At 43.9% G+C, this 14,278-nt stretch overlaps 1 protein-coding gene across 1 annotated transcript; it reads right to left on the bottom strand.

Annotated features, from left to right (window-relative positions):
• Positions 1 to 142: 142 nt before the first annotated feature.
• On the bottom strand, positions 143 to 5,702 carry Ankrd53 (ankyrin repeat domain 53). Its single transcript, XM_071601253.1, has 7 exons — positions 5,698 to 5,702; positions 5,111 to 5,380; positions 4,760 to 4,889; positions 4,231 to 4,430; positions 3,338 to 3,502; positions 2,772 to 2,892; positions 143 to 844 (listed from the first exon to the last, which is right to left on the bottom strand). Exons 1-7 carry the CDS (start codon positions 5,700 to 5,702, stop codon positions 143 to 145), a joined length of 1,593 nt encoding a protein of 530 aa, XP_071457354.1.
• Between the last annotated feature and the right edge of the window lie 8,576 nt (positions 5,703 to 14,278).

Here is a 14,278-nt window from a genome sequence, read left to right as displayed (position 1 = left end):
GGGAGGCCTGGAGTCTGAGCTAATGAGCTGGAGAGTGGGAAATTCATAGACACTCCTTCCCCTTTCCTCCCCCCCCCCATGTGAATCACCACACCTCAGCCTTCACTGGTTTTCCTCAGGTAGAGAGGCCACCAGAATAACTTTATGAAGGGCCTTGGGGGGAAGGCAGGTCAGGGGACCCCTGATGAGCTCCCATGGCTGCCAGGAAGGCTTCATCAAATATCTCACGCAGGTTCATGACCAGAGCATTGGCCTGGAAGGTGTCTTCACTGAAGTGCTGCTTCTTGGGCACATCCAGTATGTTGACGGGATAAAGGCCCTGGGGCACCTTCATCCTGTATGGCTGTGCCCTTGGGTACAGAACTCGGACTATCACCTCATAAGGCAACTTGGGCACGGGCGCCACCCAGTGGCCATCCACTGTTTGCAGCCATGCTCCACCAGTAGGGTCTGGAGTCACTTCCAGAAAGTCCTGGAAGTCGTGCTCCAAGCACGGGTCTGGGTTCACGCCCAGGCGGATTCCCTGAGGGCTTCCAATCTCGGTGGTAGGTGGTCTGGAAGGGTTAGTGCTAATATTCCACGTGCTGGGCCGTCTGATATTAGGCTTCTGGTAGATGGGCTTGGGAGGCACCACCCGCTGTGATATAATTTGCAGATATTCCTCCAAGGAAGGATGGAAGCTCATAGAAATCTGGGATTTTTGAGTCTTGGAGAGGGCAGTACGCAAAGGTGGGACATCATCCTCCTCTTCCCTGCTTTTGTGGACCAGGCTATGGCATTGGTATGGCAGCTTGGAATGGAGCCACTTCCTGAAATCAGCTTCTCTCAGAAGTTGGCGTTCTTTCTGCAACAATAGGAAAACAGTGGTGGTGGCCTGCTCTAGTACTTAGGTGGAAGGAGGCCCTGGGGCTACAGACCTTGGAAATTTTAGGTCTACTATCCTCGCCACAGGGAAACCCTGAGTTTGAGAGAAACTCCAGCCTATGAGAGCCGTTATTCTGATGAAGGAGACTTCTGACTTGATGGGGGAGATATACTCTCTGACTTGGTAAGCCTCCAACTTAAGGAGGGGGACACAGTTCCTGTCCTAGGAAAAACCTCAAGCCTTACGGGGATAATAGCTCCCTTCCCAGAGAAGAATCCTCAGTATGATAGTGGATATCTGTCTTGCCATATGAGAGTCTCTGGTTTGATAGGGAAAAGGCAAACAAGAAGTCCAAGCTATAGCACTGAACCTGGAATAGGGCAGAGCTAACCTGGACAGGGCTCTCAGAGGTAGGCTTTGAGTAGCCATATAGGGGAGGTTACAGTTGGCTGTCTCCCAGGCTGGGCAGCAATGATTTGTCAAACTGTCCTTCCCTCCATTGGAACTGAACCTTCCACCTGTCCTAGAAACTCCCTACCCTGTAGTCTCAGTGTCTCACTCCCAGACTGTTGCTAAGCAATCAGATTGACCCAGCTGCAAGGGGTAGGCTCTGATTAGGCTAAGCCAATCATAATCCCCTCAGCCTTGCCCCAGACTTCAGTCAATCAGCATATGGCTTTCCTTTAGTTCTAGTCATTGGAACAAGAATGGACACATGATCCAATTGAGGCCAACAAGAGATTCCCCTGGTGGAGATCTAGAAGGGAGTCTGGGGAGGGTTAGGGCCACAGGAAACAGAAGGGCTTTGCCTCCCTATGAACATGTATGTGACTGTGAGAGTTGGGTGACACAACAGAGGGATTCAGAACAGTGGAGAGAAGTGCAGCTAGATCATAGCTGGAGTCCGAGTAGGGCCCTGTAGCCCTCCCCACTTAAGGATCTACCTAAGATTCCTAGCATCTCTGTAGGTTCTTCGTTTTTGTTGTGTTGTTTGTTTGTTTGCAGTCTATTTAATTATTCCTGCTTGAAATCCTCCTTTCTTCCCTAGCCAAAGTCTTTCACTGCTCTGGACCTCTACCAGAGCAGTTTCTAACTCTAGTTTGTCTAGCTTGTCATTTCTAATTCACATCTGATCTCCAAACTTGCCATTCTCTGCATATATTATGTTCCCATGTGTCCCTATGCCTTCCTACATGGCTATTCCTTCTGCCTGGTCAGCCCTTCCGTACTTCTTCATATGGCCAACTGCTGCCCACCTTCAAATATCCCTCTTAAGCATCCCTTCCAGGACCCTCCTGACACCCACCACCCCCATGGGAACATTACCTGCCTCTACACTAGAGTGGGTACCACACCTGTTGGTCTTTGGGGCCACAGGGTCTGGCAGGTGCCTAGCGTGGTGGTCTATTGGGGGGAAAGGTGAATCATCTCTTTAACAGAGTGTGAGTCCCAGTGCTGGGCAGGTCCTGGTCTCATTGATGAGAATCTCATCCTGAGTGGGGCTTTTGAATACTTGCTCTTTTCAGCTATATTTACTTTCTGACACAGGAAAAAAACGTGACTGAAAGTGTGGCTTATATGGGAGAGATTTCACCAGAGTATGGGGGAGAGGGGGGCTCTTACTGGTGGAAGTGCTCCCCCTGCCCCTGGTACTGAGGATTGAACCCAGGGGTACTGTACCACTGAGCTACATCCAAAACCCTTTTTCTGTTTTGTTTTGAGACGGGATCTTGCTAAGTTGCCCAGACTGGCATTGAACTTATGATCTTCCTGCCTCAGCCTGCTGAGTGGTGGTCTGGTTGGAAGTGTTTCTAATGCTCTTTTCACCATAATAAATGAGTTCCTGGTCTCTGCTCACAAGCTTGCAGAGCAGCCAGTGCCTGGCCCTGCCCAGCCTCCCCCTTACTTGATACTCAGCCAGGTAGTTGTGTTCCATGACGATCAGCTGATCCTTGAGGTGCTTCAGTTTTCCCATCTCACGGGCAAAATCCTTCTTGTCCCGTTTCCACATGGCATCCTTTAAGAACCTGATGCCAAGATGGGCTGTGTCATCCCACAGAGACTGCGTTTCCACCGGGGCTGGGGAGACTGGTGGCTACTGAGGACTTGGAGGGGGTGGGAGGAGCTGCCAGAGCAGGGGTGAGCAAAATGACTCTTGCTTTTGTCCAGGGGTCCTTTGCAGGGAAAAGAGGAAAGTGTCTGGTGGTCTGGTCACCACCCCCTGCTGAGGAGCCAGGGGCACTAGGGTAAGGAAGGATGGCAATGTTTAACCCAAAAAGGTGAGGCCTGGCAAAAACCTCAATAATATCCTGGGCGGGGGTCCTCCTTAGCTGGCTTATCCCCTTACCATCTGGTTTCCCAGACCTTCCTCTCAAAGGCTCAGCCTTGGGTGAGGGCTCTGGGGGAGGATCAAGAGAGGGTTTGGGAGAAAGGGGTGGGGATGCAGGCTGGGGGTGATTCTCACACCCTCACCGGGCACAGGCACGACGGTTCCATATTTTGCAGTAGTCAATGGGCTTGCAACCCGCAGCATCTTTGGCATGGACATTGGCACCATTCTGCACCAGGAACTTCACACAGCTCAACATTCCTTCACGGGATGCCAGGTGCAGGGGTGTGGAGCCACTTTTTGTCTGGCTGTAGAAGGCCCCATCGGAAGGGAAGAGAGTAGAAAGGAAAGGCGAGGGTGTTTGCTTATCAGGTGGGCAAACCAATTTCCAAGCCCTGCTCTGCTGCCAGCACACTGGGTGACCCTGGCTGTGTCCTTTTCCCTCTCTTGCTAATTTAATGTCTGCTCCTGGACTAGCATGTGATCCTCCCAAATATCAGTTGAAGACACTGGCAGTGGTTCCCAGACTTAGCTGCAAATCAGAAACATCTGGGAATCTTTCGAAACTTGCAAAGCCCAGGCCACAATACAGACCCGTTAAAGCAAAACCTTTGAACTGGCTATGGTGGTGCATGTCTGTAATCCCAGCAGCTCTGGAGGCTGAGGCAGAAAGACGGCAAGTTTTAGACCAGCCTCAGAAACTGAGTTTTGCCTCAAAAAAAAAAAAAAACCAAAAGGCTGGGGATGTAGCTTAGTGGTAGAGCAGCCCTGAGTTTAATCCCATCCCATGCGCCCCCCCCCCCCCCAAAAAAAAAAAGTCACACCCTTTGAAAGCCTCCTGGGTGATTCCAATATAAATATGAGTTTGGAAACCTGAGCACTGAGGCTTAGAAGTTTAGTGGCTACCTAAACTGACTGCTTTAGGTGGGTCCCAATCCCTGCCTTCCATCAGCCCCACCTGCAAGGATCTGCCTGCCTAGAAGTGGAATTCCTATCTGCCCAGAAGAAGCCTCCTTCTGAAATAGGCTGGACTCACCTATTAATGGCTGCTCCTTTCTGAAGCAGGTAGTAAATGCAGGGGAGTGCCACAGTCTTGTTGTCCTTGTTAATGACCAGATGCAGAGGGGTCTGACCATTTCGGGTGGTCAAGTTTACTGGAAATTGGTACTCCTCTACCAAAACGTGTAGGCACTGAAGTTTGCCCTCCTCGGCTGCGCAGTGGATGGCAGTGAAGCCCTGTGGGGTCCAGAGTACAGTAAGAGAAAGCTGAGCGAGATTGGGACTCCTGGGTCCACAACCTAGCCTATGTAGCAATTTTTGGAGTTACTCGTCTCCTCTTCCCTGTTCCCTAGGAATGGTTCACAGCCCTTTCCCACTCCCAGTGCATCAGCTCATACTTTCCCCTCCCTGCCCCACAATGGCCTCCCACGAAAGGTGAATAGGACCAGCCACAGAGAAAAGGCCATCTCTGGATGCCCAGGTGACTACTACGTGAGGAGCTCTTTGCATAGTAGGAGGTGGAAAGAGGGGACCTCAGTCCCTGTTCCCACACTCCAAGGCCTTACCTTGTTGTCGGCTGAGATTTCCCCGCGATTCCGGTTCAGACAGAACCGCAGCCATTCCACATCGCCCACAGCGGCCGCAAACAGCTCAAAGTAGCACTTACTGGCCCTGTAGTCCCCCAACTCCAAGATGCTAGGGTCGCGTGGGGTGGGGGTGAGTGGGACTGGGCTGCACGGACCGCGAAGGGTGTCCATGTGGCGAGGGCAGTTACTAACCCGGGCACCTCCCAGGGGTCGAGCCTTGGCCCTAGCCCTGCTCCCAGAGTGTCCCCGACAGCTTCAGCCCCCGCCCTCTATGACAATGCCTCGTCTGGGAGGTGTTGTACCCAGTGCTCGCCTTCTCTCTGGGCCCACCTGGACCGCTTGGAGTCACTGTTCATGAACCTCAGGAAGGATTTTGATGGCCGCTGTAGGGAACCCGTTGGAGTTGTCCATAGGCTGGGTCTTCTGCATTCTTCCGCTTCCAGGTCCCGGGGCTCCAACCACCGTGCAGAGCCCACAGAGGAGCTCCGGTCAGTCAAGCTATAGAGAATCTGAAGCTCTGGCCTAAGGCCTCGCAACTGGTGTGGCAGTGCGTGGACCCTCCCACGCTCCACCCGGTAGCTACTCCGCTGTTGGCAGCCGCTTCCAGGGAGTCAGTAAGCCATCCTGCCAGCTTCAAATGTCTATAGCCTTGTTCCATGCGGGGACAGAACCCAGGCACCTGGGAGGACACCTGCCTGCCACCCACTCCCAACCCACTACAGTGCTCAGAGACAATACACTCCAACCCTAGCTGCCAGGGGTCCACAGCCCTGGAAACTCAACATCTAACCCAGCAAACACCACCCTTAGCTTTCGTTCTGATTACAAAAGTTGAAACAGAAGCACAGTGTGGAAATGAAAAATCATCTCGCAGAAACCAGCTGCAGAAATCACGTTCTATTGAGATCTATCCACACGTCATGCGTACATTTTTGTACCTCTTCATTTGGCGTTCCAGTTACTTCCCATTGTCATTCCACGTAATAAACGTACATTATGACGCACCCACAGTCTAGCATCATAATGGATGTGCTGCCATGTCACATATGCTGCAGGCTCAATTCTGGTTCTTAAGATGGATTTCTGCAAGTAGAATTACTAGGTGAAAAGGAATGAGTATTTTTTAGCTGTCAATATGGGATTTCCAAACTGCCCTTCAGGAAGTTTTTATATTCACTTCCCTTCCACCTGCAGTGGGGACCAGTTACTTGATCTCTGTGTCTTAGTTTCTGCCTCAGCAAAATGGGGATCACAGTGTCTACTTCACAGGTAGTCAAGGCATGCAAGCAGTCTAAGAGTGCCAGCAGAGAAGCACTATCCGCACATTTGCGGTTGTTGTAGTTGTTAGGAACTAGGGATTGAACCCTGGGTGTTTTACAACTGAGCTATATCCCTAGCCATTTTTATTTTTCATTTTGAGAAAGGATCTCACTAAATTGCTGAGGCTGGTCTTGAATTTGCAATCCTCCTACTTCAATCTCCCAAGCAGGTGGGATTACAGGCAAGTGCCAACTTGTCAGGCTTAATATTTAAAAAAAAAAAAAAGAGAGAGAGAGAGAGAGAATGAGAATTTTTTTAATATTTATTTTTCAGTTTTCAGTGGACACAACATCTTTATTTTGTGTGGTGCTGAGGATCGAACCCAGTGCCCCACGCATGCCAGGAGAGCATATTACCGCTTGGCATCCCCAGCCCCGCTTAATATGATTTTTATTGATCTGTAAAACTTATTAGCATAGTGACCTTTGATATTCTTTGCCAATATTTTCCCATTTGCCTTTTTGACTTTTTACATATATATAGTAATCAATTAGCTGTTGCTTGAATCAATTTCTCTTACTGAACCATGCATGTTGTCACCTCTTCTTACTTAAGAGGATAGACCCCAGAGGAGTCCTGAGGGTCCAGGACTAACTCTGGGCATACCTAACTTCATTTCCCTCTTAGCACCTTCTCCCCTCTGCACCCCAGCCTCCCAGATATTTGCTTTGGGAAAATTGAAGGAGAAATGAGGGTCTTCTATGACCATAGTGACCTGCAGGGAAGGATGAAAATTTTCCACTCAGAAGCACCTTTCCCCTTTTCCAGGGAAACCTCCTCTGAGAACCCACTTGCCCTATTACCCCAGTAATCAGAAGGAGTCAGGACCCTTGCCAAGCACCTTCCAAACTAGCAAAGCCTGCGGTTGGGGTTTAGCTCAGTGGTGCAGCACTTCCTAGCATGTATAAAGCTACCCAGACGATGGGAGGACAGACAACACAAAATGCCCAGAGAAAGATTTGATTTCCACTTGGAAGGGAGAGGTAAGGGTATGGCTCCAGAGCAATTAGTTCTACAGTCCTAGACGAAGGAGATGGAAGGCTGGGGGAGGAAGCACACTTCAGAGAAGTGGGGGCAGAACCCAGAGAGTGCTGTCACCATATCCCAGGTCCAAGGTTAAAGGCCTACAAGCCCTCTGAGCCACCCACAATCCTCTTGAAGCTTAAACTAGTTTGGATTGAGTTTCTGTCACATTCAACTGAAGCCTGATTAGTACAAAGCTCTTGAGGTTAAATTCTCCATTGAGTAAAATAATTGGAACCAGTGGGGTGGCCCCTAAAGAGAGCCATATGGAATAAAGCACTGTGAAGCTCCAGGGGGCATTGGAACTTGTCCCTGCACTGTTTGGGGCTGCAGGTAAGTGAAACTGAAGAATTATGCTTGGAACGGATCTTGAAGCTGATTTTAACTTTCTTCATGTGACTCAGCAGTGTACTGGGCCAAAGATGGTAACAGGATTTCGGGCTTGGCTGCCAGCACGTGGGAGTCTTCTATTGGTGGGTCTGGGTTCTGCCTGTGAAGGTAGTGGGACAAGGATTAGGACAGGGAATAGGACCTGAATATCAAGTTGTAATTGCAGAATACAGAGAGGAAATAATATTGTCTTGTTGAAATGGACACACCCATTCTGGGGAGGAAGGAAATTTGAAAGACAGGTGTCAACAGATGAGAAAGGCAATGTTTGCCTCTTGGTTCAAGATTTGGAAGAAGAAAAGTATCTGGATTGTTCACTAATCAGTGGGGGTGGGCAGGTCTTTAGGTATCTAGAAACATTAGAGAAAGCAGTTGTATTCCCCTTTCAGTTTTCTTGGTACTGGCGATTGAACCCAGGGACACTTTATCACTGAGCTACATCCCTTTTTTTTTTTTTTTTGAGACAGAGTCTCACCAAGTTGTTCAAGCTTGCAGTCCTCCTGTCCCAACCTCCCAAGATGCTGAAATTACAGGTGTGCTCCACTGCACCTGGCTACAAGTTGTACTCCTTAAAACACATTTCCCAGTGTGTGCCTGCTTCCCTGTCTGTTCTCCCCCGTACTCTCAAAGAATCTGAATAGATCCTATTCTTCAGCTTCAGAACAATTCCAAAGGAGCAGCAAAACTGGGCTAGAATCTTATTCCCTCCACTGGGTGTCTCACGGGGTAGCAGTTGCCAGAAGCTCCCACATCCAGGAAGTTATTTATTCAGACTATTATTATCTGATAGCATGCTGATCCAAAGGATCCTAGAAGGGACCCAGAATATAATTCTGATATCTCCTGGATTTTTGAGATTTAGAATAAGTTTGTCTTAAATCTTTGCCCAACCTCCACTTCTGAAATGGTAGTATGAGGAGATTCATAGGCCCAATCCTCAAGAAATAACCATAACTGGTGGAAATTATTTTTAAGAACTATTTAAAGTCTCTGGGCATTGTCCCAAGGCATACACAAAAATAAAGAAACATTCAAGAAAATCTCCTAAGTCTCATAAGAATGGTATGAATCTGTGGCATTTGAGACTTTCCCATTTCAGAGCAATGACCAAAGCTTCAATATGGATGAATATGGCCAATAAAATGAGGGTTCTCTCCTCCTCATTCTTAGAAGCAAGACACGAGCATGCCTCTCCCTCCCCTTCCCAGCTCCAATTGGTACAGGCTCTGCCAAGTGACCAGCAGACCAGCAGACCAGCGATGGCTTCATTAAAGAAGGTTCGATTCATGAGTAAAATGCTAGGGAATTTTAAATTAAAGAGACAAGACTCTAATTACCTTTAAAACCAGCTCCAGGATGGCTTCTCCTAGCTCCAGCCTCCAGCCACCTAATACAGGAAGTTATTTATTCAGACTATTATTATCTAATAGCATGCTGAAGAGGCTAGCAAGAGAGATAGAACACGCCAGGGAGTGGACTTTTATTGGGGAACAAAAAATTCCAGGGAAAATCCCATCCAATGAAGGTTAAGGGGGGCAGCATCCCAAGGTCAGGGGCGACAATTGGGTCTTCGGGGCAGTGGCCAGACATGCCTCTGCATGGACAAGCCTCGGACTTGGAGAAGGGTGGGGAAAGCTCTGACATAGCTGTGTCTAAGCGCCTCTCACCCAGCCAGGGAAGTAACTCAAGTCACGTTCGAGGATGGCCTCCCACAACAGGCTAAATTCATCATGAGTGCAGCTGAAAGATTGGAGGGATCCCTTCACTTCACCTCTATTAACAGGGCAGATGCTCCACCTACAAGGATCTGAGAATATTGGGGCCCTGATCACCTTTGGCTCGACTTGCTCATAGCTAGATCATATTCTATATCAAGAGAGAGGACCAGATGTGACTGCCCCTGTCCAGAACCCTGCTCAAAATCAGGATGATATGAGACAATCAGGCTACTGTCCTTGGCCTCAGATCCACAGGAGGATCTCAGAAATTATGCCCAGAGAATCCAGAGGAACTGAGAGCTCCAAAGATCTCCACCAAAAGAAATGGCTTTATTTGTAACGGTGTGGAAGTTTAAGTCTAATGGTTCTCTAAAAACAATGGAGATTTTGTTGGTAAGCAATTAAAAACAATCCAAACTCTGGGACAGCTAATTTACCAGAGAGAAGCAGAGACAGAGTTCAGAAGAGCCCACCTAGAGCCAGAACAAACTTCAAAGACAAGTATGACCTCTGCAAAGAGATCCGTCCATGGAGAAGTTTATTCCCAAGGGCATCATAGAAAATAAAAAATAAAGTGATAAGCTGGTGATGCACAGAGGCTAAAAGCTAGGTATTACACCAACAGAGGCAGGCTGTTTAATAGATCAGGGAAAGCGACAGTGAAAGAGGATCCTGCTTAAACCACTGCTATCTCAAAATGATGGCATGCAAGCCCAAAGCTGCGCCCTGTAGCGGTCATTTCAGAGGCTTCATGTTGAGAGGGGGAAGACTGCTAAAATAGCCCTTCCAAATCACTAAACAAATCAACAAGCAAACCACAAAAACAAGTCCCAGAGAGAGGGGGGCAGGAAAATAAGAATCCAGAATTGCTAAAACAAGTTACCTAAAAAAAAATCCAGTTTTTAACAAAGCATTATGAGATATGTAAATAAACAGGAAATGATAACCCATAATCAGGAAATAAGAAATCAAGCAAGAGCAGCTGCTTGTGAAATGGCCCATACATCAGAGATAACAGACCAAGATAAGTAGCCATTGTAAGTATATTCAAAGAACTAAAGGAATGCTAAAAGTAAAAATAGATAACATGTCATCAAACAGGAAATATCAATAAAGAGAAATTCTTCTAGAAACTAATCGGGAGCTGGTGGTGTAGCTCAGTCATGGAGTGCTTGCCTAGCTTTTACAAAGCCCTGGGTTGGATTCCAATCACCAAAAAAATTCATTACAAGAGCTCAACAGCGTATTTGAACTTACAGAGGAAAGAATCAGAAAACTGATGACAAACAGTAGAGATTAGGTAATACAAGGAATAGAGGGGGAAAGGAATGAAAAAAAAAAAAAGAATAGAGCCCCAAAAGAAAAGAACAGAAAGAATGAAAGGAAAGAAAAAGAGAGGGGAGACCACTGGACACCTCAATTTACACAAAGAAAAGCTCAGGCCAAACATAATGAGAATATCATAAAGACCTGTAAAAGAAATGAATGAGAAAAATTCTAAAGATATGGTGACTGAAAACTTATCAGTTTTGATAAACGAGATTAATTTATTCATTTCAGAAGCTCAACAAACTCCAAGTAAGATAAATATATCAACACTCAGGTACATTGTACAAAAAATACACAAAGACAAGGAAAAATTTGAAAGAAATTAGAGATAAATAACTCACCACATACAAAGGAACCCCAATCAGATTAACAACTTACTTCTCATTAGAAATAATGAGTGCAAGAAGGCAGTAAAGAAAAAAACTTGTCAGCTAAGAATTTTATATCCAAAAACAAAAACGAAAATAATCTTTCAAAATTGTCCAGATGCAGTGGTGCATGCCTGCAATCCCAGCAGCTTGGGTGGCTGAGACAGGAGGATCATGCATTCAAAGCCAGACTCAGCAACTTAGTGAAGCCCTAAGCAACTCAGTAAAACCCTGTCTCTAAATTAAAAAAAAAAAAAAAAAAAGTAAAATAAAGACATTGCCCAACAAACAAAAACTTAGAGAATTTGTTGCTAGAATCCCTGCCTTATAAGAATTAATAATTAAGGTTCTTCAGGCTAGAAGCTACCTCATGCCATAATCTGAATCCTCACAAAACAAAAACAGAACAAATGAACGAGTAAGTGAGAGAACATAAGAATAATATTTCAATGCCTCACTGGAGTTAAGTTACCATAAATCTGAAATACATTCTGATAATGTGATTTTGGTAAGACCTAGAATAACCACCAAGAAAACAACTAAAAAAATAGAGTGAAAAAATTATCAAAGGAATTAAAATATTACACTAGGAAATATTCAAATCCAAAAGAAAGCATTAAAGGAGGACTAGAGAAACAAAAGTCATGAAACAAATGGAAAATTAAAGTCAAACAGTGTATGTATATCTTTATGCAGTAATAACAGACTGCAGAAAAATCAGTTTCCAAGCCGGGCACAATGGCACACGTCTCCAATCCCAGGAACTCTAGAGGACAAGAGGGTTGCACGTTCAAGGCCAGCCTCAGCAGTTTAGCAAGGCCCTCAGCAACTTAGTGAGACCCAGTCTCAAAATAAGATAAATAAATAAATAGAAAGGGCTGGGGATGTAGTAGCTCAGTAGTAAAGCACCCCTGGGTTAAATCCTGGGTATAAAATAAACAAATAAATAAATTTCCAACTATATATTATCTACAGGAGTAGATATATTAGATAGCCTGTTGATATATATAGTAGATATATAGAGATATAGATAGCAACTGTAAGAAAGCTGAAGTGGCTATTCAAATATCAAAATGGACTTTAACCCAAGAAGCAAACTGTTGCTAGAGATAGAGGACTATTTTATAAAAAAAAAAAAAAAATAGAGCCAATCTATCAGAAACATGTAACAGTCATAAACATACATGCACTAACAACAGAGCCCCAAAATATAGGAAACAAAAACTGACATAATTGAAAGAAAGCAATAACTCAACAATAAAAGTTGAAGACATCAATACTTCACTTTCAAGAATGGATAGAATGAGGCAGAAGTACAATAAGGAAACAGAAGTTTTTGAATAACATTAGAAACCAACTAGACCAAGCAAACATCTATAGTACTCTTTTCCCAACAATAGCAGAATACATTCTTCTCAAGTACACACAAAGCCTTCTGCAGAGGACAATCTACTAGGCCATCAAGAAAAACTTGTTAAAATTTTAAAAAATTGAAAGCATACAAAGTGTATTTTCTGACCACACTGAAATGAAATTAGAAATAAATAACAGAAAGAAGCTTAGGAAATTTATAAACTTGTATAATTAAGTGACATACTCCTAAATAACAAATGTGCTAAAGAAGAAATCACCAGGGAAATTAGAAACTGCTTTGAGATGAGTGAAAACAGAGAAAAATCAAATTAAAAGTTGACTTTTTAAAAAGACCAACAAAATTAGCAAACTTTTTAGACAACCAAAAAAAAAAAAAAAGAGAGATTTACTAAAATGTGTGAAGTCAGGAAAGAAAGAGGGGATGTTACTATATACCTTACAGAAATATAAAGGATCACAAAGAAATATTAGGAACAATTAGTTGCTAGAAACTCAGCTAACTTAGATGACATGGACAACTTCCTGTAAGAAAACAAACTACCAAAAAGGACTCAGGAAGAAATAGAAAATCTGATTAGACAAATAGAAATTAAAGACATTCAATTAGTAGCAACAGCAGCAGTAATAGTAACTACCCACAAAGAAAAGCTCAAGCCAAACATTTAAAGAAGAATTAACACCAATTATTCCCAAATGCTTCTAAAAATATAGAAGAATGAACAATTCCAATTCATCTTATGAAACTAGTATTACTCTGATTTGAAAATTAGACAACATCATAAGAAAAAATAGCTATAGACCAACATCTCTTGTGAATGTAGATGTAAAAAATCCTTAACAAAAGACCATCAAGCCAAATTCATTACATATATAAAAGGATTGTACACTATGACAAAATAGAATTTATCCTAACAAGGCAAGTTTGGTCTAACATCTGAAAAACCAAGTTTATATATCATATGGGTAGAATAAAGGACAAAAACTCAGGATCATCTCAATAGACAAAGTTCCACTCTTCTCATGATAAAACATTCAATAAACTTGGTTAGAACAAATTTTAGCTCAATGAAGCTATTATTTGAGAACTCCACAGTTGACATCACATTTATGGAGAACAACCAATTAATTTCCCTTTAAGATTAGGAACAAGATGAGCATGTTCACTCTTGTTACACTATTCAACAACATACTGGAGGTTCTAACCAGGGAAATTAGAGAAGAAAATGAAAAGAAAGTCATCTCAATTTGAAAGGAAGAAGTAAAACTATAAAAAGACATAAGAACAAGGGATGCTAAGGATGTGAAAAAATTGGAAACCTCATACACTGCTGACAGAAATGTTAAATGGTGTAGCCACTTTGGAAAGCAGTGTGGAAGTTCTTCAAAAAGTTAAACCCAGTTACCATCGGACCCAGCAATTCTACTCATCAGAAATGAACATATATGTTCACAAAAACTTGTACATAATGTTCTTTGTAGCCTTTTTATAATAGCCAAAATAATGGAAATGAATTACATGTCCAAAAACTGATGCCTAAACAAAAGTTTTGATTTCACACTATAAAATATTATTCGACAATAAAAATAAATGAAGTGCTGATATATACTATAATACAAATAAACCTTGAAAATGTTTTGCTAAGAGAATGAAGCCAGTCACAAAAAAACCATATTGTACAATTTCATTTATATGAGATATCAAGTACAGGCAAAATTGTAGAGATAAAAAGCAGATTCATGGTTGCTTAGGGCTGGGGAGGGCACAGGTGGAGAGTAGTTGAGGGATGATGGCTCAGGGTACAAATTTTCTTTTGGAAACAATGAAAAAGTTCTAAATATTGATTGTAGTGAATGTTGCACAACTCTGTAGGTATACTAAATGCTGTCAAGTAGTACCATTATAAATGGGTAAACTGTATAGTGTATGAATTATATCTCAATAAAGTTGTTGTTAAATAAAAACAACTCTAAGCCCT

Source organism: Marmota flaviventris, chromosome 14, assembly GCF_047511675.1.
Source record: "Marmota flaviventris isolate mMarFla1 chromosome 14, mMarFla1.hap1, whole genome shotgun sequence".
Classification (NCBI taxonomy): domain Eukaryota; kingdom Metazoa; phylum Chordata; class Mammalia; order Rodentia; family Sciuridae; genus Marmota; species Marmota flaviventris.
The sequence above is the reverse complement of the archived record's forward strand: the minus strand, read 5'-3'. Positions and strand labels throughout refer to the sequence as shown.